Raw genomic sequence first — 25,080 nt, forward strand, 5'->3', positions numbered from 1 at the left:
CAGGAGCTAGAGCGACTGAGCCCACGTGCCACAGCTACCGAGCCTGAGCCCTAAGCCCAGGAGCTAGAGCGACTGAGCCCACGTGCCACAGCTACCGAGCCTGAGCCCTAAGCCCAGGAGCTAGAGGGACTGAGCCCACGTGCCACAGCTACCGAGCCTGAGCCCTAAGCCCAGGAGCTAGAGCGACTGAGCCCACGTGCCACAGCTACCGAGCCTGAGCCCTAAGCCCAGGAGCTAGAGCGACTGAGCCCACGTGCCACAGCTACCGAGCCTGAGCCCTAAGCCCAGGAGCTAGAGCGACTGAGCCCACGTGCCACAGCTACCGAGCCTGAGCCCTAAGCCCAGGAGCTAGAGCGACTGAGCCCACGTGCCACAGCTACCGAGCCTGAGCCCTAAGCCCAGGAGCTAGAGGGACTGAGCCCACGTGCCACAGCTACCGAGCCTGAGCCCTAAGCCCAGGAGCTAGAGCGACTGAGCCCACGTGCCACAGCTACCGAGCCTGAGCCCTAAGCCCAGGAGCTAGAGGGACTGAGCCCACGTGCCACAGCTACCGAGCCTGAGCCCTAAGCCCAGGAGCTAGAGCGACTGAGCCCACGTGCCACAGCTACCGAGCCTGAGCCCTAAGCCCAGGAGCTAGAGCGACTGAGCCCACGTGCCACAGCTACCGAGCCTGAGCCCTAAGCCCAGGAGCTAGAGCGACTGAGCCCACGTGCCACAGCTACCGAGCCTGAGCCCTAAGCCCAGGAGCTAGAGCGACTGAGCCCACGTGCCACAGCTACCGAGCCTGAGCCCTAAGCCCAGGAGCTAGAGCGACTGAGCCCACGTGCCACAGCTACCGAGCCTGAGCCCTAAGCCCAGGAGCTAGAGGGACTGAGCCCACGTGCCACAGCTACCGAGCCTGAGCCCTAAGCCCAGGAGCTAGAGCGACTGAGCCCACGTGCCACAGCTACCGAGCCTGAGCCCTAAGCCCAGGAGCTAGAGCGACTGAACCCACGTGCCACAGCTACCGAGCCTGAGCCCTAAGCCCAGGAGCTAGAGCGACTGAGCCCACGTGCCACAGCTACCGAGCCTGAGCCCTAAGCCCAGGAGCTAGAGCGACTGAGCCCACGTGCCACAGCTACCGAGCCTGAGCCCTAAGCCCAGGAGCTAGAGGGACTGAGCCCACGTGCCACAGCTACCGAGCCTGAGCCCTAAGCCCAGGAGCTAGAGCGACTGAGCCCACGTGCCACAGCTACCGAGCCTGAGCCCTAAGCCCAGGAGCTAGAGGGACTGAGCCCACGTGCCACAGCTACCGAGCCTGAGCCCTAAGCCCAGGAGCTAGAGCGACTGAGCCCACGTGCCACAGCTACCGAGCCTGAGCCCTAAGCCCAGGAGCTAGAGGGACTGAGCCCACGTGCCACAGCTACCGAGCCTGAGCCCTAAGCCCAGGAGCTAGAGCGACTGAGCCCACGTGCCACAGCTACCGAGCCTGAGCCCTAAGCCCAGGAGCTAGAGCGACTGAGCCCACGTGCCACAGCTACCGAGCCTGAGCCCTAAGCCCAGGAGCTAGAGCGACTGAGCCCACGTGCCACAGCTACCGAGCCTGAGCCCTAAGCCCAGGAGCTAGAGCGACTGAGCCCACGTGCCACAGCTACCGAGCCTGAGCCCTAAGCCCAGGAGCTAGAGCGACTGAGCCCACGTGCCACAGCTACCGAGCCTGAGCCCTAAGCCCAGGAGCTAGAGCGACTGAGCCCACGTGCCACAGCTACCGAGCCTGAGCCCTAAGCCCAGGAGCTAGAGGGACTGAGCCCACGTGCCACAGCTACCGAGCCTGAGCCCTAAGCCCAGGAGCTAGAGCGACTGAGCCCACGTGCCACAGCTACCGAGCCTGAGCCCTAAGCCCAGGAGCTCGAGCGACTGAGCCCACGTGCCACAGCTACCGAGCCTGAGCCCTAAGCCCAGGAGCTAGAGTGACTGAGCCCACGTGCCACAGCTACCGAGCCTGAGCCCTAAGCCCAGGAGCTAGAGGGACTGAGCCCACGTGCCACAGCTACCGAGCCTGAGCCCTAAGCCCAGGAGCTAGAGCGACTGAGCCCACGTGCCACAGCTACCGAGCCTGAGCCCTAAGCCCAGGAGCTAGAGCGACTGAGCCCACGTGCCACAGCTACCGAGCCTGAGCCCTAAGCCCAGGAGCTAGAGGGACTGAGCCCACGTGCCACAGCTACCGAGCCTGAGCCCTAAGCCCAGGAGCTAGAGCGACTGAGCCCACGTGCCACAGCTACCGAGCCTGAGCCCTAAGCCCAGGAGCTAGAGCGACTGAGCCCACGTGCCACAGCTACCGAGCCTGAGCCCTAAGCCCAGGAGCTAGAGCGACTGAGCCCACGTGCCACAGCTACCGAGCCTGAGCCCTAAGCCCAGGAGCTAGAGCGACTGAGCCCACGTGCCACAGCTACCGAGCCTGAGCCCTAAGCCCAGGAGCTAGAGCGACTGAGCCCACGTGCCACAGCTACCGAGCCTGAGCCCTAAGCCCAGGAGCTAGAGGGACTGAGCCCACGTGCCACAGCTACCGAGCCTGAGCCCTAAGCCCAGGAGCTAGAGCGACTGAGCCCACGTGCCACAGCTACCGAGCCTGAGCCCTAAGCCCAGGAGCTAGAGGGACTGAGCCCACGTGCCACAGCTACCGAGCCTGAGCCCTAAGCCCAGGAGCTAGAGGGACTGAGCCCACGTGCCACAGCTACCGAGCCTGAGCCCTAAGCCCAGGAGCTAGAGCGACTGAGCCCATGTGCCACAGCTACTGAGCCCGCGCTCTAAGCCCACGAGCTGGAAGGACTGAGCCCTCAGGCCACAGTGACTGAAGCCCACGCACTCCAGGGCCTGTGCTCCACAGAGAGAGAAACCCCTGCGGCAGAAAGAAGCCACGCGCTGCAGTGAAGAGAGCCCCACCCGCCCGCCGCAACCAGAGAATGCCTGAGTGCGGCAACGAGAACCCAGCACACCTAAAGAAGCTCTTAAGTTTCTCAGAATCCCAAACCATTTTTAAATTAACAAACTTTAGTCTAGTCACTTACTTCACTTCAGAAACCTATCCCAAAGAAATACTTTGAAATGCAGAAAAATATTCTACTGTGGCTTACTTCGAAACAGCAAAGGGCTTAGAAATAACTAAGACGCGTCATCATTCAGCAGTTATTGAACAGTCTCTTATGCGTTTCATGGGTTAGTACAGCAACTTAAAGTTTTTGAAATATATGATCTTATAAAAAATCATTACAAAGTTATTACTTTATAGAATAGTAAACCTTAACATTTTTATTCTTTGTCATTTAACTTTGAGGGATTCCCTGGTGGCTCAGTGGTAAAGAATCTGCCTGCTGATGCAAGTTTGATTCCTAGGTCAGGAAGATCCCCTGCAGAAGGAAATGGCAACCCACTCCAGTATTCCTGCCTGGATATTCTTGCCTCCAGTAATCCCATGGACAGAGGACCCTGATGGGCTACAGTCCATGGAGTCACAAAACAGTTGGACATAACTTAAGGCCTAAACAACAACACTGAATTATGAGCAATTATATGTTAGTGGTCACAGTTTTCTGTAACTTTCTAAATTCTACAATATATATATGGGTCTACTACTTTAACAGTATGAAGTTTTCTTGCAAACTTACTTTGATTTTTCATAAGAGGAAGATACTACTTCAGATTTGCCAATCACAGGTGATTTGTTAGGCATGTTCACAGATCATAAACCTGAAGAGAAATATTAAATTTTATATTAGAATACAAATGCACTGACAGCACCCAGTAATACATTTCATGCAAATTCATGATTTAATGGGAAAAGGGTGGCAAGAAGGAAAATCAGGCTTAAGAATAAAACTATATTAAGGAAGAACTTAAATTTAAAATTCAGACCTAGGAGTCAAACTCAGCTTTGAAGTCCATGTTATTTATATTATGTCACTATTATAAACTGATCCTTTCATATAACGCTCAGTCTTTGTTATACCTTAGCAGTTTAATTGGCAAAACCGTTAAAAGAGCAGCACAGGATAGTAAAGAGAACACAACCAGACTCACTGATTTACTGAATTATATCTGCCTTCTCATTTGCACAGTGGGAATAGTACCTCCTTATAGAGTTTCTGGAAGAAATAAGTCAAAATACATATATTGCTTAGAAAAGAGCCTGGCATATAGTAAGCTTTATCTAAGTGCTTGTGATAATCATTAGATTACTATGCTTTCTGTTTTTTGTTTTTAAATCACTTGTAAAGTTCTTTTTATGTCTGTTTTTTTGCCATTTAGATGATGCTTTCTCTGCTGACTCTCACACCCACATTTATTCCCCTTGTGAAATATTTCTGAGCACATTTATTAGTGTATGACCAAAACTAGGTCACAGTATTTTGTGTTTAGTGGAGTAGTCAGACACATAATGAAATAATGAAACGGATAGACTTAAATTATCTTGCATTTCATTTTTTAAGATAGCTAATTTTTTAAATTGGGTCATTAGTCAAGGTTCTAGCAGGAAGTGGACAGCACCCTTAAATGGGGTTACTGAATAAAGAGATTTTCCAAATGTGTGAGCAGAGTTATTCAAGTGAAAAATAAAGTTTAGAAAAATCCAAGATGTGCCATTCTCAGGGGCTGGCAAGAAGAGAGGGAACCATGACTATACTCAGGACTGAGGCGCAGAAGGACCCAGAATGAACAGCTGTAGGAGGACGGTGCTCGAGGAACATCTTTGGCCTTTGATGGAGAGATGTAACTGACCTGAGCCTGCCTGCCAAGAAGGAGCCCCCAGCACAGCACTCCAATCATCTATCTGCACTTCCATCTGCTAAACTAACCAGACGCCAGAAGGTGCAGGGCAAAGTGGAGAAGGGTAGAAGGCAGACCTGGAGGCGCAATTGGGAAATATACAGCAAGAAATATGTATCATAAACAGAAAATATCATTATCTATTACTGCTTCTAATAATCCATGTCCATTAGAACATACAGCAGATGTATTTTTAAGTCAGCAACTGTGCTGAGCTACAGGGATGTCATTCAGAGTTGCTGCTGCTAAGTCGCATCAGTCGTGCCTGATTCTGTGCGACCCCATGGACAGCAGCCCACCAGGCTCCCCTGTCCATGGGATTCTCCAGGCAAGAATACTGGAGTGCGTTGCCATTCAGAGTTGGCCTAACTTTAACATAAAATATAAGTTATTTCCAAGTAGGATTGATATATTCAGGAATTTATTTTTTTAAAACAGTTAACATCTCATTGACTATTTCCACCTTAAAAGGCACTTAGAGAAAAAAATAATTTATAAGAAAGTGAATTGAAGACAAATGGATCTTAATCTGCTTGTGTTGGGCATATTGCTGTCTAGTCGCCAAGTCGTGTCTGACTCTGCGACCCCATGGACTCAGCACACCAGGCTCCCCTGTCCTCTACTGTCTCCGAGTTTGCTCCAACTCATGTCCATTGAGTCAGTGATGATACTAGCTAACCATCTCATCTTCTGCTGCCCTTTTCTCCTTTCCCTCAATCTTTCCCAGCATCAGGGTCTTTTCCAATGAGTCGGCTCTTGGCATCAGGTGGCCAAAGTTTTGGAGCTTCAGCATCAGTCCTTCCAATGGCATATTAACCTAGAGCTTCTACCTGTTTCCTTATATATTTCACAGGACCAACTAGGATTAGTCATAATTTTTGAAACTGCAAAAGTTAGAGACTAATTATTTTAGAAATTCTCCCTTGATCGCTGAACCTATTGTCCAGAGTCCTCACATGGTGGGTATTCACGCCATCTACTCAGCATGCAAGTTCCATAACACACTGTTGATGAGACCTCCTCAGACTGGATGCGTAGAAAACACCAAATTGCTATAAAAGACATACTTACTCTTGGGAGCACATACCTTGGTAGTAAAAGTCCCTGACCAACACTAGTTCATGAGCCACTATTTGAATAGTACTGTGATACATGAGAGAGATAAGACTCTCTATTTTATTATCATTCTTGCTTTTAGCTAAAACAAGAAACAGTAACCAAATAATCTCAAATCTCCAAAAAGAAAAGAGGAATGTCTTCAGAAATGTCTGCCATGGAGATGGTGCAATTACACCCTCAGGCAGGTAAATAAACAAAGAAAATAAGATTTAAAATGACTTCCCTTCTAGACCCCACAAAAAACTCAAAAAAATGAATATAAAAATGTCATCAACTTTCACAAAATTTTCCTAAGAATATTCCTCAAATTCTCAGTATCTTCTAAAACCTGAAGTCATCAACAAGGAGTTCTTGCTACTATTATTATATGTACAACAGGGCTTTTTGCACGGTATTATTATAACCAGAGTCACACATATTAATCATTCAGTTTAGTTCAGTTCAGTTCATTCCCTCAGTCGTGTCCGACTCTTTGTGACCCCATGAAGCATGCCAGGCCTCCCTGTCCATCACCAACTCCTGGAGTTCACCCAAACTCCTGTCCGTTGAGTTGGTGATGCCATCCAGCCATCTCATCCTCTGTCGTCCCCTTCGCCTCCTGCCCCCAATCCCTCCCAGCATCAGAGTCTTTTCCAATGAGTCAACTCTTTGCATGAGGTGGCCAAAGCATTGGAGTTTCAGCTTTAGTATCACTCCTTCCAATGAATACCCAGGACTGATCTCCTTCAGAATGGACTGGTTGGATCTCCTTGCAGTCCAAAGGACTCTCAAGAGTCTTCTCCAACACCACAGTTCAAAAGCATCAATTCTTTGGTGCTCAGCTTTCTTCACAGTCCAACTCTCACATCCATACATGACTACTGGAAAAACCATAGCCTTGACTAGATGGACCTTTGTTGGCAAAGTAATGACTCTGCTTTTGAATATGCTATCTAGGTTGGTCATGATTTTCCTTCCAAGGAGTAAGCACCTTTTAATTTCATGGCTGCAATCACCTTCTGCAGTGATTTTGGAGCCTCAAAAAATAAAGTCTGACACTGTTTCTACTGTTTCCCCATCTATTTCCCATGGAGTGATGGGACCAGATGCCATGATCTTCATTTTCTGAATGTTGAGCTTTAAGCCAACTTTTTCACTCTCCTCTTTGACTTTCATCAAGAGGCTCTTTAGTTCCTCTTCACTTTCTGCCATAAGGGTGGTGTCATCTGCATATCTGAGGTTATTGATATTTCTCCTGGGAATCTTGATTCCAGCTTGTGCTTCTTCCAACGCAGCGTTTCTCATGATGTACTCTGCATAGAAGTTAAATAAGCAGGGTGACAATATACAGCCTTATTAATCATTAGTCAAGCTAAAACAGTCAATGTCTAATACACTATTTGATAAAAAGGATTTTCAAACCATTTATTAAAACCTACATGGGAGATCTGTACCTTTTATGCCTCCACAAGATGGCTACATGCAGTGATGGTGACTTGTGAATTGTATGCTGCTAAGTCGCTTCAGTCATGTCCGACTCTGCGACCCCAGAGATGACAGCCTACCAGGCTCCCCCGTCCCTGGGATTCTCCAGGCAAGAACACTGGAGTGGGTTGCCATTTCCTTCTCCAATGCATGAAAGTGAAAAGTGAAAGTGAAGTCGCTCAGTCGTGCCTGACTCTTAGCGACCTCGTGGACTGCAGCCTACCAGGCTCCTCCGTCTATGGGGTTTTCCAGGCAAGAGTACTGGAGTGGGGTGCCATTGCCTTCTCCATGAATTGTATAGAAAGAGACAAACAGTGGCTTCTCTCACGGTCTTTAGTAACCTGGATACCCTTCACTGGAGAGCTTGCAGCTGGACAAACATGTCCTTCAGCAACAGAATACAAAGCAACTATAAGGGACTAAAAATAACTGCGTGACACACAGCTGGGGCACATTATGAACCATTAGATAAAAAAAGGCCACAAATAAACTATCATCTGAGGAGCAGAGGGGAGAAGCATGTGCCTGATCCCTGCCCACAGCACAACCACAGGGGTGGGCGGACCTAAGCTGCCCGAAGCCTGCTGCACGTGTCTGCCTTCATGGTCGCCGCACGGAAGGGATCAGCCCGCCCTCTGCAGGGGTGAGCAAGGCCACCTGTTTCTACTTTGATTTCCTCCTGCTGCCTGAGTTCCTCATCCGGCCTCTTACCTATTTCTACCAGTTAGAGAGTCCAGGGACTAGAGTCAGCAACACCCAGACCACCTTAAAAGACGAAGAGAAAATGAAAATGAAGCCACGTAATTTTGAGTGTTCTGCTATCAAATACAAAAACTCACTTGGTTGACTCTGCTGGGAAATCGCAACAATTAAATGCAGAGATTCAAATGGACTGCTAAACTGGATTTTTCCACATTTAGATCATTGTCAAGGAATAGCCATCATTTTTTCCTGAATCAGCAAACTGTGACATAAGAGTAAAAATGAGGTTTTTTTAATAAGCTAAATAGAACTTTAAGATTTAAATATCCTTTTATTCTCTGCTGCTGCTGCTAAGTTGCTTCAGTCATTTCCAACTCTGTGCGACCCCATAGACCAAAGCACACCAGGCTCCCCCATCCCTGCAATTCTCCAGGCAAGAACACTGGAGTGGGTTGTCACTTCCTTCTCCAATGCATGAAAGTGAAAAGTGAAGGTGAAGTCACTCAGCCATGTCTGACTCTTAGCGACCCCATGGACTGCAGCTCACCAGGCTCCTCCGTCCTTGTGATTTTCCAGGCAAGAGTATTCTCTATGGTACCCCAAAATGCAGAGTACTGACTGAGTTTGTGGACTGAAATGGAAACAAAATCTTAGGTGAATAAAACTGAGCTTAAAGGCTAGATCAGAAGACTTTGAAATTGATTTTTAAAAATAAAGTCTTAATTCTGAAATGAAAGGTTAAAAAAAAAATCATTACTGACATCAACTATTTCGAAGACCTGCTCCCGCCTCCACTCTTGATACAATCTCTTGGCGTATCCAGCACCCACTACAGAGTATCATCTGCAACAAGGCACGTATTCTCTACCACATTCCAGAGATGATTTTCAATAATTTAAATAGACTCTGAAAATTTATCTTGCATATTTATCTGAAGTGGGCAAGTAAATAGCCTGTTTTTACCTTCTACTTCAGACATGATTTTTATATTAAATGATATCTACCCTTAAATTTATTTTAGTTCACAAAACATCTGCAATCTAGTTTCTGTTATCCCCACCCTGAGGCACTCTTTCCAAGGCTGACAATGATTTCCAGATGGACAATTCCACTATCAGTGTTTCTGTACTGGTCTCCCTGATCCCTGCTCTATAGTTACTGATTTCACCATTCCTTCTGGAAATAAGTCTTTCTCACTCCTCACGTTTCTCCCTTGGCCTGTCTCCCTGCCTCTGTGCCGTCTCCTCCTCAGACGCTTGCCTGGGGTAGTGGATAAATGTGCAAGTGCAGGAATCAGCTAACTTTAAGTTCTGTCTCCAGTGCCACAGACTGAATCTGTCACAGTGCAAACTGCCTACCTTGCAGCCGCCTCAGTTTCCTCATATGTAAAGTGTCTTCTGCTAGTGACTCACTAGTCAAGGGAAGAGTACAAGTCATTAGTGCTTGTTCTGTGTGCAATACTCTAACTAATCACATACATACAATAAAGACCTTACACATAAAGAATTATATAATTAATACACCACATGGTACGGATAGAAATGATAATTGTTAAATCTGGGGTCATAAGAAAAGGAAGATTCATCTACTATGCTCTCAACTCTTCTGCATGATTAAAGCTTTTATAGTCATATATGCATTGTGCTGTGCTTAGTCACTCAGTCACGTCTGACTCTTTGTGACCCTACGGACTGTAGCCCACCAGGCTCCTCTGTCCATGGGATTCTCCAGGCCAGAATACTGGAGTGGGTTGCCATGCCCTTCTCCAGGGAATCTTCCCGACCCAGGGATCAAACCCAGGTCTCTGACACTGCAGGTGGATTCTTTACCATCTGAGCCACCAGGAAGGCCCATGTGATACACACACACATGTACACACACACACACATATATACATACATGTGTATATATATTTTGGTCACAGCAAGTGTTTTACAGGATCTTAGTTCCCCTTCCAGGGATTGAACCGTGGACTCTGGCAGTAAAAGTGCCATGTGCTAACCACTGGACCACCAGGGAATTTCTTATAATAAAAATTTTATAAGTACTGATTGACAATCACATATATTTAATCATTTTTTACAGCATTTAATTAAAAATTACAAAGTAACCATAGTTACATAGATACAGTATATATCTATTTCTTTAAATGCTAATAAACCAAAAAAGACATAATATCTAACTATTTCAATACCAAAAGAATAACCCTCACACTTGAACAAAAACTATTTTAAAAATTCTAATAAAATTATTTAGTTTATCATTTTCTTTTTTTTTAAGTTTATTTAGAAAGTAGCATAGTGTAAACAAACTGTACCACTTTGATTTTCTTTTAAAACAAGACTCAATGCAAAGCTGAAGCCACTCATGAGGACTGTGCTTCTCTAGAAAGTTGGTTTTTTTTTTTTAAAGAATATCATTTTCTTTTATTCTTATGCTCATTCTTTCTCTCCAGAAAACCTTTATGTGTTTATAAAGTTACCGCTTTACACCTTTTTAAAATTTCCACAGTCTTATCAGATCTTATATAAATACATTTTAAGACTGCCCAAGGTAGAGGATTTGGGTCTGTATGAGAAAATAAATTCATAGGGAGATCTCACCTGTAAGAATCCTAGATGAAACTATAAGGAAACCAAATCCAACACCACCAATAAAAATAAAAGTTCTTTATAACTGAGAAAGGTCAACCTCAAAAGAGCAAAGATAATGTAATACTATAAAATCTATTGTTATAAGCCATAACATTGATGGATTTTAGGTGAAAAAGAAAATATTTTTTATATGACAAAGAATAGTTCAATTAAATCCAGTTTTCACTCATGGTTATAAAATAGAAACTTTACAAGTCAGCAGCTTTACTCAATTTAGTTAAAGGTGTCTAGGAAAATCTAAAAGAAACATGATAATTAACAGGAAAAATTTAGAAGCTTTATCTAAAAAGCCAAGAACAATACAAAGATATCCATATTATTGCCACTCTTCAAAATTTTATAGTTAGTCCTAATCAACAAATGGAGGAGGAAATGGCAACCCGCTCCAGTGTTCTTGCCTAGAGAATCCCATGGACAGAGCAGTCTGGTGGGCTACAGTCCACGGGGTCAAGAGAGTCGGACACGCCTGAGTGACTGACACACAGCCAACAAAAATAAAAGGAAAAAAGGGGCATAAACATGGGGAAAGAGGACAGTATGTGTGAAAAAGAGTTACATAAAAATCTCAAGAATACATGTACAAAATGTAGATTACTACTACTACTACTACTACTAAGTCGCTTCAGTCGTGTCCGACTCTGTGTGACCCCACGGACTGCAGCCCACCAGGCTTCTCCATCCATTGGATTCTCCAGGCAAGAACACTGGAGTGGGTTGCCATTTCCTTCTCCAATACATGAAAGTGAAAAGTGAAAGTGAAGTCCCTCAGTTGTGTCTGACTCTTAGCGACCCCATGGACTGCAGCCTACCAGGCTCCTCCATCCATGGGATTTTCCAGGCAAGAGTACTGGAGTGGGGTGCCATTGCCTTCTCCCATTCAATTTTAAAAGACGAATCAATAAAAATTACTGATAGGGGTTTCAGTTTCAGAAAAGATGACTAATTAACATAGACTTAGGATCCTGTCTTTTAAAGCAACTTTGTAGGACTAAGAAGGAAACTTGAAATCTAAGAAAAAAGGGAAAACACCCTGAGCTAATCTACAGGGGGAAATGAATTACTAGGAACTGGTTGTATATGTGTAGACAAAGAAGTAGTTAGCCAGCGTGGCTCTGAGAAAATAAATTAGCAAAACATAGTGTAAGCTATGCTTTAACTGTTTACAAGTCCAGTAGGAAACAAAAAGAAAACCAGCAAAGGTACAGAAGATGTAAACAATATATGATGGACACAGAGGATTCCGCATTTAATCAGAGAATATTATCTTTCCCAAGCACAAGTACAATTTTCTAAAAATTCTAGCCTAAAGCAAGTCTTAAATTACCAAGAATAGGTAATTTATGAGTAGATAATCCTGACATCAAAACACAATCAAATTAAAAGTAAAAAAAATTAATTAAAACTCTATGTTGTGGAGGTTGCAATTCTAAGTCACCTGTGGGACAAAAATAATGGAATTCAAGAACACTTAAAACTAAATGATAATAAAAATATCACACATAAAAACTTGTGAAATGCAACAAAAGTAGCTTTTACCTCAAACAAAGAAAAAGCTAAAAAATTAGCTCACCTAAGATATAAGAAAAATAAGAAGATATACTCCCCAAAAGTTGAAGAGAATTAAGAACAAAAATTAATGATATACAGAACAAAATCTTAGAGGAAAGAAAAATCAACACGTATACTCAAAATCATTAATCTTCAAGAATATTCAAATTAGGCCCACAATTATATTTTCTGTTCAAATAGGACTAACATTTTTTAAAAATTAACAATATTAGGTTTTGTGATGTGTAGAACAATGGAACTCTCATACGTTGCCACAGGAGTGAAAATAAGCCGTAAACATCTTGGAAATCCATTTCCATCTTAGAAAGGTAATCATACACCTGTCCCTTGACCCAGAAAGTTCACTCCAAAAGAAATGTTTCAAAAAGATACGTATGAGGATGTTTACAGGATTATTATTCACAACAGCTTCAAACTGGAAACAATTCAAACATCCATCAGTAGGAGAATGGACAAGCTTGTGATCTGTTTATGTGATAGGATTCTTCCCCCAGTAATAATAAAAAAAGGATTGCAACAGGCAACAGAAGTAGATTACGTCGCGTGGAAGAAGGCAAATACAGAAGTGCACATAGTGCACGATGCCTTATACAAAGTCCAGCAACAGGCAAAACCGTGTCATGGTTTGGATCCAAGGGCGCGTGAGAATGGGGCTAGAGGAGGGACTGAACAGACATGTGAAGCGTTGGGGTAACATGGGTGGACGCACGTATCAAAGCGGAATGCAGTTTTCAAAATGGTACAACGATACCTCCCATACTGAGTACTGTCCTGCGCGTAACGTGGCTGGTCGCTGTCCCAAAAGAGATGGAATCGAATCCACTCTCCCCACACCTCTGGGCTTCACACAGGGACTTGACTGACACAGCAGAGCAGAATACTACTCTGGGACACCCGACCTTAGAGAAGCCCTTGCAGCGTCCTCCTCGGTCTCCTGGCTGTGCTCTCAGAGCCCAGCCCACAGGCTCAGAGGCCAGCACCATGCGGAAAGCACGCGCAAGCCGGCGGGCCACAGCTCTCCCCGCAGGCCCCGCAGGCCCGCCGCTGACCGCACACAGGAACCGCAGGCAAGGCAGCGAGCCTTCCATCCTGGTCAAGGCCTCAGGAGGCCGAGGCCTCGGCTGACATTTAGGTGAAATCACAGGCCAGAGCCCACGTAAGACTCACCCAGCTGCAAACAACCAACTCCAGGACCGAAACTCGGGAAAATTTCAGCCCCTGAGTTTCAGTGATGGTTGCCAGCAACCGGCACCCAAGTGCACTCACTGACGTGTACAACGAACATTAGTGCACTTCACGATATGCAACTTTGACCCCAGTGAATGATGGTAAGAGAGTACATTAGAATTAGGTTTAGTGACGTTTAACAGGAGTAAAATGACAACGTAAATGAAATGACAGGATAGAGGTATTTCTCCCCAATGTTAAAAAAAAATTAAGTCTAAATCTACACAATTTAGGATCTGTCTGTCAGTTTCACAGCTCTAAGAAACCAAGCTCCTGTAAACAGGCCTGTCATGGAGACTGTTAGGCCTACCTTGCTTCAGCTTGTTCCCCAGTTCAACCCAAGTGTCAGTCACCCAGTCATGTCCGACTCTTTGCGACCCCATTGACGGTAGCCCACCAGGCTCCTCTGTCCATGGGGATTCTCCAGGCAAGAATACTGGAGTGGGCTGCCATTTCCTTCTCCAGGGGATCTTCCCCACCCAGGGATCAAACCCAGATCCCCCGCATTGCAGGCAGATTCTTTCCCAGCTGAAGCACCAGGAAGTTCATGCAGCATCAAGTCACTGGGGAGGCACCACCAGTCACTCTACCCCTTTCTTCAAGGGAGTGCTGCTAATCCAGGCTCCTTTGCATCCCTCCTCCTCTTCTCCTAAATCGGGATGCCATTATCTTTGTCTTAAAGGAACACAATGGCTGCTTACCTCCCAGTCTCCTTTGGATTTCTTTTCCTCTAGGCTCACCTTCTACGTGACTGCCAGAGTAACTATTCCAGACATAAATTTCCTGATCATTTTTCGCTTCTTCCATCCCCACTGCCGTCAAACCCAAGTGTGTGCGCCCTGTGCACAGTGAGGCCACACTGAGAAGCTTGATTTTGGAGCAGAGAAAGGCTGATCGCAGGCCCCGGGCACGGGGAGCAAGCCTTCACACTCGCCTAATCAGCACCTCCCTCGGTCTGTGCCTCAGAAGCCAGAGAGGTTGAGGACGTGAGAAGCCTTTTTCCTGCCAACAAGAAATGGGGGACACAGACAGGCTTTGTACCCAGGAGGGTCCCATAGCGTCCTGTCTGGTTTTAGCATGAGGGAAAAGGGAGGACACGTAAAGCACGTCCCTTTGGAACTAGTTAAGAGATTAAAGACGTTTAATTTGTAAAAGAGAGTATGGGTGGTGGGGCATCCTTGATGCCTTTCTCTCCCATTTAGTTGGTACTTCTCTATGCTGAGGAAATAAGTAATGCTTTTCCCTTTCTTTGTTATCTGAATATCTCCAAGGCAGAAAGGTGCAACTGCCTGAAGGCACTGGCTTTTTCCTTACCTAAACACACACGCACACAAAGTTAGTCCCTGAAGAGCTTGCATGGGGTACCCTGTAGGAGGAAGAAGGCTCCTGGAGATTGTGGGGACCGTGGCAACGCCACAGAAAAGAGACCCACACGGACACAGAGGCTGCACTTCTTTTCCTACACGACAGTGGGTTCATCAATGCTCACCGACGTACTTCATACCAGAAACTAAGAGACGGCTGCATAAACCACAGAGCCAGCCTGGGCCAGAAAAGCCCAAGACAGCGACAGTACACTGACCCGAAGCTTTTCCAGCGGACCCCAAGGGCAGAGTCCTCCCACATGAGCGCCAAAGGGTGGGCGCAGGGCCTCCGCTTCAAGACGGCGTTCAGCTCTCTGCCCAGAGGGCTCCCTGCGATGCTGGGCACCCTTACCACAGCTGTGAAGGAGCTTAAGAGCCCGCGCACGCTCTGGCTGTTTCTGAAACTCACCGCCCCTTTGCCTGAATTCTGATGACTACCCACCTCTCCCCAGGTGGGTTCGTTAGTGGTCGAGAACCTGCCTGCCAGTTTGGGAGATGTAAGAGATGTGGGTCTGATCCCTGGGTCAGGAATATTCCCCTGGAGGAGGGCATGGCCACCCACTCCAGTGTTCCTGCCTGGAGAATCCCATGGACACAGGAGCCTGGCGGGCTGTGCTCCACAGGGTCGCAGAGTCAGACAGGGCTGAAGCGGCTCAGCACTCAGCACACACACCTCTCACCTTTCAGAAAGCTTCCAGCTTCCTCCATGAGGGAGAAGAGGTCTTTAGGGCATGATCTCTCCCATCCCCATTCCTTGACCTATGAACAAATTTTCTGCTCTGCTTTGCCAAACCTGGTCTTCTTCAATAGGCCCGAATGACACCAGGCAAGGAAGACCCTTGAAAGCTGAAACTCCAATACTTTGGCCACCTGTTGTGAAGAACTGACATTAGAAAAGACCCTGATGCTGGGAAAGATTGAAGGCAGGAGGAGAAGGGAAGGACAGAGGATGAGATGGTTGGGTGGCATCACCGACTCAATGGACATGAGTTTGAGCAAGCTCGAGGAGTTCGTGATGGACAGGGAGGTCTGGGCTGCTGCAGTCCATGGGGTCACAAAGAGTCGGACATGACAGTTACTGAACCGAACTGAAGGAAAGACCCTAATTGGAGTCTACCTGATCCGAGAGGGTCAGTAACAGAAAGATGTTTCCTGAGACTGGAATGGAGGTTACAGGTCATTCAGAGCAACTCCTTTATTGTAGCAGCACCGCCAGGAACACAGAAGCAGCACAGAAGCAATATCTGGCCACTGAGTATGGATGGACTGGACCCCACAGCACAGCAGGGTTAGGAAAATCTTCTGCTGGCCTCGCTGTGGTTCAGAAAAGACGACAAAACAGAGGAGACACTCTGGATGCAACATGTGGCCAAATGTTCCGTGGTGCCCCTCCAGTGCTTTGCTGATACAAGAGCACCCAGGACTTTTATATAACCCCAGGGGAGAGACAGGCTTAACAGAAACTAAGACTGAATATCCAGTCAGAATAGAGGTTTGGAGGGTATACAATCAATTCAAGTATGGGAACATTTCCCACACACGTAAGTCCCTCAACTATGATTCATAACTACTTCATGTCTTTTTATCTTAGTACCAGTAAATAAAGTACTTGACACTTTCCCAGAAATAATAAATAAATATAATCCATAATTAACATGAAATAGTAATATTCAAAACACTGAAAACTGAAGTGGTTAAAGTATTCACATATGATTTAGAAAGCCTTGGGCAATGAGGAAAATGAAGTGAAAGGTACCATTAAGGTCTAAACACGAACCATTCTCATTCACTTCTCATCAGTCATTTATTCAGAAAACCTGCAGTGAACTGACATTTAAATGACAGTCTTGTTCTGACTTGGTTAAATATCTTAAATCTCAGTTATTCACTGAAGGGATTTCGTTCTAAAAATGAAACCAGAGAATCTCATACATGTGCCTTCAGGAAAATAAGACTTAAGAACTGAGAGACTGTTTTCTCATAAATGCCCAACTGACATAAAATCAGAACTTGTCTTCTGATCAATGAATATCCACAAAGAATCTTTCCCCCATTCTCAATCCATGAATGTACTGATCAGACTCTGGCTGGACTTCCCCCTCTTTGGACTCTTTCCACAAAATATACAGCCCACGCCAAACCCTCAGTAGACTCCCCTGTAGCTTGCTATGGTTTGCATTTTCCGAATTACAATTCCTCTACCATTCAATAAAGTCAACTGCTGGCAATTCCAGCTTGCATCAGTTTACCTCTTTATTTGGGATAATACCCAATATAGGAAGCCATTTGGCTTTGATGCAAACTACTCACATGATGAATAGTTTGTGGAAGAATGGCAAAAATGGATATAATTGTCCCTGAATTATTGTATTGGATTTCCGCTGTGTGCCAGCGCTCTATAAACATCATTGACACTGGACTGAAGCTGAGCGGAGCCTTGTGGGACCCCAGGCACCGAGGCCCTTTTGGCCCCTGTTTCTTGTAGGCCCCTGTTTCTTGTTTTCTTGTAGACTCCAGCCCTTAGGACCTTCCCTGAGTTTCAAAGGGCAGATTCAACAGTTGCTGATCAAGGAGGACCAGCCAAGAAACCACCTGGAGCACGATTAAAGGGACCAGAGAGGTTCATCAAGATTAGGAGACCAGACCTCCTGAGATGAGACCAAGGGCCTGCAAGCCCTGGTGAAGCTTCAAACCTTTGCCACCTGATGTGAAGAGCCGACTCACCGGAAAAGACCCTGATGCTGGGAAAGACTGAAACAAAAACAGAAGAGGTGGCACAGGAGGAGATGGTTGGATGGCATCATTGACTCAATGGACATGAGTTTGAGCAAACTCCAGGAGATAGTGAAGGACAGGGAAGCCTGGCATGCTGCAGTCGATGGGGTCACAAAGAGTTGGACATGACTTAGTGACTGAACAACAACAAAGCCCTACTCAAACCCTAATCTTGTTAGAGACCCCATCTTTGAACCATCATTATAGAAGCCTTCATCAAATCCTCCTGGGTTGAAAAACAGTTTTTCAAGGCAAGAGCCGGCTGTGCCCCCACTTTGCCTGGCAAAGTAATAAAACTAGCCTTTCTACTTCACCCAAAACTCTTGTTTCCGATTTGATTGCTCACCCATGTACAAGACAGGCTGAGCTTTCAGTAACAGGATCTACAGAACATATTTAAGTATGAATTCGATATGCTTTGTACCTACCGATCTGGCATAGACTCGGAATTTAAGTTTTTAACATTAATCCCTAGTGTATTTTTTTTAAGCTCCAATTGAAACAAAGTTGGAAAAGTATATTTTAAAAAACAATTTCTGAGAACTATACAAAATTACAGTAAGGCTTTGGCTTGGTAACCTACACTAGAAAACACAAGATTTAGACTCTAACCTTAAGAAATAAACAGTGGTTATTGACCAAAGATAACCAAAAAGATAGAATCCATTCAGATACATTGTTGAGATAAGGTTACAAAGCAGGGGGGAAGGAAGATACTACCATTACCTTGTGTGTTAGTTGCTCAGTCCTGTCAGACTCTTAGCAGCCCCATGGACTGTAGCCCACCAGGCTCCTCTGTCCATGGGGTTCTCCAGGCAAGAATACTGGAGTGGGTGCCATCTACTTCTCCAACCATCACCTTACCTCTTCCTGGAAATTTTTCCTAAGAGATAACTTGTGCTCTTTTATCAAGATTAACTGCTTTTTAAAAAATCCTTGCATCTCACATTCTCAAGGATTTTTCCCTGGACCCTTACTTGCCAAACACTTGAAATTTTTTGAAATTTCGAAGTCTGCGAGAGGGGAGGGGAGCGCATCTCGCCAAGTCTGTAAGGACTTGGAAACTGCCCAGAGTGGAAAGCAGGATTCAAAGCTAAGGATTCCCGCAGGACAAGGAAGTCCGAGTGCAGAGGAAACGAAAAGAATTCCCCGATTAACAGCAACGGGAAAGCTGCCCAGCATAAAGCCACGTCCCCATCCCCAGCCTATCCGCTCTCCCTGCTGCAGGGCTCCCCTGGGTGCCTGGGGGCTCAGATGGTGAGCCTGAGCGGGAAGCGCGGCAGCGAGCTCCTCCAGACAGCAGGGCCAAGGAACCCGAGGGGGAAGGCTCGGTGCCCCGACCTGTGGACTTCCGGGCGGCCGGGGTGGCGGACGCGGCTATAACCTCAGCTCGCGAGTGATCAGAAGCAGCTCACCCGGGGCTCGCGCCTGCGCGGACCGGCGGGTTGCTAAGGACGCGGTAGGAAGCACTCAGAGCCGGAAGGCCGCCAATTTAGAAACAGGTGACCAGGCTTAGCCAATCAGCGCCCGCCGGGGAAGGCCGACTTCTTTAGGGTCAGCTGACCACCGCTAGCCAATCAAGGCTCGCCAGGGAAGGCCGGCCCCTTTAGGGTCAGCTGACCAGGGCTGGGCTGGAGGAAGGGAAAGGTGGAATCAAAATTGCTGGGAGAAATATCAATAACCTCAGATATGCAGATGACACCACCCTTATGGCAGAAAGCAAAGAACTAAAGAGCCTCTTGATGAACGTGAAACAGAAGAGTGAAAAAGTTGGGTTAAAGCTCAACATTCAGAAAACTAAGATCCTGGCATCCGGTCCCATCATTTCCTGGCAAGTAGATGGGGAAGCTGTGGAAATAGTGCTGACTTTATTTCGGGGGGCTCCAAAATCACTACATATGGTGGTTTTAGCCATGAAATTAAAAGACGCTGACTCTTTGGAAGAAAAGTTATGACCAACCTAGACAGCATATTAAAAAGCAGAGATGTCACTTTGTCAACAAAGGTCCCTCTAGTCAAGGCTATGGTTTTTCCAGTACTCACCTACTGATGTGAGAATTGGACTATAAAGAAAGCTGAGCACTGAAGAACTGATGCTTTAGAATGGTGGTGTTGGAGAAGACTCTTGAGACTCCCTTGGACTGCAAGGAGATCCAACCAGTCCACCCTGAAGGAGATCAGTCCTGGGTGTTCATTGGAGGGACTGATGTTGAAGCTGAACCCCCAGTACTTTGGCCACCTGATGCAAAGAGCTGACTCATTTGAAAAACCTGATGCTGGGAAAAATTGAGGGCAGGAGGAGAAGGGGACGACAGAGGATGAGATGGTTCTATGGCATCATCTACTCCATGGACTTGGGTTTGGGTAAACTCCGGGAGTTGGTGATGGACAGGGAGGCCTGGCGTGCTGCAGTCCATGGGGTTGCAAAGAGTCAGACACGACTGAGCGACTGAACTGAACTGAACAGGGCTAGCCAGTCAGAGTCTGCCAAGGAAGTTTGGTTCAATTCAGAAGCTCAGGCCTGTCCAACTCTTCGCAACCCCATGGACTGCAGAACTCCAGGCCTCAATGTCCATCACCAACTCCCGGAGTCCACCCAAACCCATGTCCATTGAGTCAGTGATGCCATCCAACCATCTCATCCTCTGTCGCCCCCTTCTCCTCCCACCTTCAATCTTTCCCAGCATCAGAGTCTTTTCAGATGAGTCAGTTCTTTGCACGAGGTGGCCAAAGTATTGGGGTTTCAGCTTCAGCATCAGTCCTTCCAATGAACACCCAGGACTGATCTCCTTCAGATGGACTAGTTGGATCTCTTTGCAGTTCAAGGGACTCTTAAGAGTCTTCTCCAACACCACAGTTCAAAAGCATCAATGCTTCTGTGCTCAGCTTTCTTTATAATCCAACTATCACATCCATACATGACTATTGGAAAAACAATAGCTTTGACTAGACGGACTTTTGTTGGCAAAGTAATGCCTCTGCTTTTTAATATGCTGTCTAGGTTGGTCATAACTTTCCTTCCAAAGAGTCAGCGTCTTTTAATTTCATGGCTGCAGTCACCATCTGCAGTGATTTTGGAGCCCAAAACAGTAAAGTCTGCCACTGTTTCCCCATCTCTTTGCCATAAAGTGATGGAACCGGATGCCATGATCTTAGTTTTCTGAATGTTGAGCTTTAAGCCAACTTTTTCACTCTCCTCTATCACTTTCAGCTAGAGGCTCTTTAGTTCTTCTTCGCTTTCTGCCATAAGGGTGGTGTCATCTGCATATCTGAGGTTATTGATATTTCTCCTGGCAGTCTTGATTCCAGCTTGTGCTTTATCCAGCCCAGCATTTCTCATGATGTACTTTGCATATAAGAATCCTTCTCAGTTAGGATCATGGATTTTAAAGAAAGGTTTCCAGGTGGTTCTATACATACTAACTATAAGGGGGAAATTTTAAACACAAAGAAATGCCTAGTTTTAAATGTAGTATCCCTCCCAAAAAAGAAATTTGTATATTTATAAAAATTTCTATGTCTAGTAATGGGTAAACAGTTTAAAATACTCTACTAAATTTCACAAGGGTTTTACTAAGAGCAATTCTGATTCAATTTAAAGCTAAGGAACAGGGATTGTCCTAGTGAAATAAATTGCCTTAAAAAATTAAGAACTTCCAAAGAAAATGCAACTAATCCTGATGAACTACATCAGTCCTGAATTGTTTCTGTTCATAATAGGCACCAAATAAGTCTTTTAATGTTTTAAACTACATTTTGATTCTTGAAACAAAAATTATTGGTCCAAATCCATAGACTGCCTCGAGTGAACTCTAATATAAACTATCAACTTTGGATGATTATGATTATGATGTGTCAATATAAGTTCATCAGTTGTAACAAATTACGACTCTGATTGGAGCATTCATGGGGGTGGCTCTCCATTAGGGGAAGTGATGAGTGTATATGAGAAATCACTCTACCCTCCTCTTAATTTTGCTGTGAACCTAGAAACACTAAAAATAGTAATACTACAGACTGCAAAAATAAAGTATTTGCAAACAATAACTTAAAAGCAGTTCTGATCCCAGGCTTCTCAGAAACACATCCTCCTAACAGAGCAGTAAGTTGAGGATAAGAACAAAAGTGAAGTTGAGAGAGACTGTAAAGGGTATTTCTTAGCAGATTCTGGAGTGCTAACTCAGTTTCCAAAAGAGAGAAAATATAAATAATATTTAAAAATTAGTATGGAGGAAACTTATTTGAGACAAAAAAAAAAAAAAACTTGAAATAGCGATGTGTATGTGTGTGTTTTAGGAGTGAAAAATGAAATGATTTTAAAGTTCATTTGGAAAACTAAATGGCAAGTTAGCCAAAAAGGTTACAAAAAGGAAGCAAGCACAGAAGGGCTTGTCTTCAGTTCAGTTCAGTCACTCAGTCGTGTCTGACTCTGCGACCCCATGAATCGCAGCATGCCAGGCCTCCCTGTCCATCACCAGCTCCCAGAGTTCACCCAGACTCACGTTGAGTCAGTGATGCCATCCAGCCATCTCATCCTCTGTCATCCCCTTCTCCTGCCCCCAATCCCTCCCAGCATCAGAGTCTTTTCCAATGAGTCAACTCTTCACATGAGGTGGCCAAAGTACTGGAGTTTCAGCTTTAGTATCATTCCTTTCAAAGAAATCCCAGGGCTGATCTCCTTCAGAATGGACTGGTTGGATCTCCTTGCAGTCCAAGGGACTCTCAAGACTCCTCCAACACCACAGTTCAAAAGCATCAATTCTTCGGCGTTCAGCCTTCTTCACAGTCCAACTCTCACATCCACATACTATAACTTACTGTGAGAATGATTTATTAGTCCACATAATACATTAGAAATAAAATATTTTAAATATCTTCAGATCCCATCCTCAAAAATGGTAGCTGCATCACAGTACCTAATTCAGTGACTCAAACATAGTACATGCTTAATAAATAGTGTTGGGTGAATTCCTGAATAGAAATGTAGATGATTTTCATTTCATCCTGTGAGCCAAATTTATTGACTGTCAGAATTTCTGAGTGAAAATACTAATATAAATGAATAACCTGTTTGTTCTATACTTTTGTTTAGCAGAATATTTTTCCAACTCTTGAAAGTTGTCAAAATAGTCTGCTAATCTTCACTTGTATTTTTACTCACATCTAAGTGAATTAAAAAAAAAATTAGTTTCTCAGTCCTGTCTGACTCTTTGTGACCCCGTTGACTCTAGACCACCAGTGTCTTCTGTCCATGGAATTCTCCAGGCAAGAATACGGGGCTGAGTAGGCATTCCTTTCTCCAGGGGATCTTCCTGACCTAGGGATCAAACCCAGGTCTCCTGAAATGCCAGCAGATTCCTTACTCTCTGAGCCACCACGGAAGTTCCAGGTGAATAATAATTGGACTCAAAATATTTATTAAACTATTTCATGGTTTAAATATTTCTATCATATGATTATTTTCCAAAAAACAAATCCTTCACATCTATTTACTAAGGAAGAAGGTAAAAATTTTAATCTATATAATTCTATTAATGTTTGTGTGAAAATGTTCCTAATTATTAATGTTTAGTGCTTACAATATCTTCTATCCATTACTTGTTATATGATGGTTTAAATGTTGTGACTTCAAAATATGAACATGAATTGTTTGATAACCCTCCCTTCTAAAGAGGAAGCCAGACCCCTTGCCCTTGCATTGGATTTAGTGACTCACTTCTGGATAACAGAATGCAGCAGGAGTGATGAGGTGGGATAAGGTCATAAAAGACTGTGTGGCTTCGTCTCTGTTGTCTTGGATCACTTGCTCTGAGAAGGAGTCAGCTGTCTCGTTACGCAGACACTCAGGAAGTTCTATGGAGAGATGCACCGGGCAAGATATTCAGAGTCCTCGTGATATCAAACCGGCAAGAATTCCATAATTAGCCGAGCAAGCTATCTTAGAAATGGATCCTCCTGTTCCAATCAAGCCCAGTCAAGTCTAAGATGACTGGACCCCAAGTTGAAGTCTTGACAGCAAATTCGTGAGAGACCCTGAGCCGGAACTACTAATCTAAGCCACTTTCAGATCGTCAAACTACAGAAACTCAGTTCAGTTCAGTTCAGTCACTCAGTCGTGTCCGACTCTTTGTGACCCCATGGACTGAAGCATGTCAGGCCTCCCTGTCCATCACCAACTCCCGGAGTTTACCAAAACTCATGTCCATTGAGTTGGTGATGCCATCCAACCATCTCATCCTCTGTTGTCCCCTTCTCCTCCTGCCCTCAATCTTTCCCAGCATCAGGGTCTTTTTTCCAATGAGTCAACTCTTCTCATGAGGTGGCCAAAGTACTGGAGTTTCAGCTTCAGCATCAGTCCATCCAATGAACACCCAGGACTGATCTCCTTTAGAATGGACTGGTTGGATCTCCTTGCAGTCCAAGGGACTCTCAAGAGTCTTCTCCAACACCACAGTTCAAAAGCATCAATTCTTTGGCACTCAGCTTTCTTTATAGTCCAACTCTCACATCCATACATGACCACTGGAAAAACCATAGCCTTGACTGGATGGACCTTTGTTGACAAAGTGATGTCTCACTCCAGAAACTACAAGACAATAAATATTTTAAGCTGCTTTTTTGGGGAGTAATTTGTTTTGACAAAACAGAGAACCAATACAAATATTACACTGATATTCTCATAAAAGACATATTGGCCATTCTTTTTAAATGCTACAGAGAATTAAGTACATTAATTTCTGAGTGATGTCTTTCTTAAACTAGTTTGAAGACTTGCATTCTGTACCTTTTCAACATTATTATTTTAGAAAGATTTTGAAGAAATATATGATGGAAGGGCTTTATTAGTGCTTTGCACGCATGCTGAATCGCCAGTCATTTCTGACTCTTTTGACCCCATGGACTGTAGCCTGACCACCAGGCTCCTCTGTCCATGGAATTCTCCAGGCTAAAATATTGGAAGTGGGTTTCCATTTCCTCCTCCAGGAGATCTTCCCAACCCAGGGATGGAACCCGAGTCTCTTGCATCTTCTGCATTGGCAGATGGGTTCTTTACCACTGAGCTGCATGGGAAGCCTGGTAGTGCTCTAGAGACTGTTGATTAACTGCTATGGACAGATTTAATAATCTAAAAAATTTTATTGCTGTGTCCCATAACTAAATCTAGTGTATCTATTTTTTCTAAAATAAATTTTTTTCTTAGCAAAAACAAAAACCATAAAATGCTATCTTAAAACAATTAGAAAGTGGAGAATAAAAAAATAAAACATAAGTAAACCTACACCCAGACATAACATATATCCTTTTATTGTGTATCTTTATTGTTATTTTTACAATAGTGAAATCATATCATGCACAATAGTTTTAATCTAACAGGGACACATTAACTTGTCATTTACGCTGTA

General features: G+C 44.9%; 1 protein-coding gene across 18 annotated transcripts in view; it reads right to left on the reverse strand.

The window, feature by feature from the left end:
* TMEM232 (transmembrane protein 232) overlaps positions 1 to 19,225 on the reverse strand; it is a 274,263-nt gene extending 255,038 nt beyond the window's left edge. For 2 of the 18 annotated variants that reach the window (XM_086413395.1, XM_086413393.1), the window contains exon 1: positions 19,019 to 19,133. Coding sequence is in view for 4 of the 18 variants with exons in the window: in XM_086413381.1 (XP_086269507.1) it covers positions 3,645 to 3,709 (65 nt within the window). In the remaining 14 variants the exon portion in view is untranslated. Of the gene's footprint in view, positions 1 to 3,644; positions 3,727 to 4,056; positions 4,122 to 18,403 lie in introns of those variants that run through there. The other 16 variants (XM_086413381.1, XM_086413387.1, XM_086413382.1 and 13 more) reach the window with 16 other exon arrangements.
* Positions 19,226 to 25,080: the final 5,855 nt, after the last annotated feature.

The sequence above is a fragment of the Bos grunniens genome, chromosome 7, assembly GCF_055505025.1.
Source record: "Bos grunniens cultivar Pamir isolate PY7600 chromosome 7, Bosgru_T2T1.0, whole genome shotgun sequence".
Taxonomy (NCBI): Eukaryota; Metazoa; Chordata; class Mammalia; order Artiodactyla; family Bovidae; genus Bos; species Bos grunniens.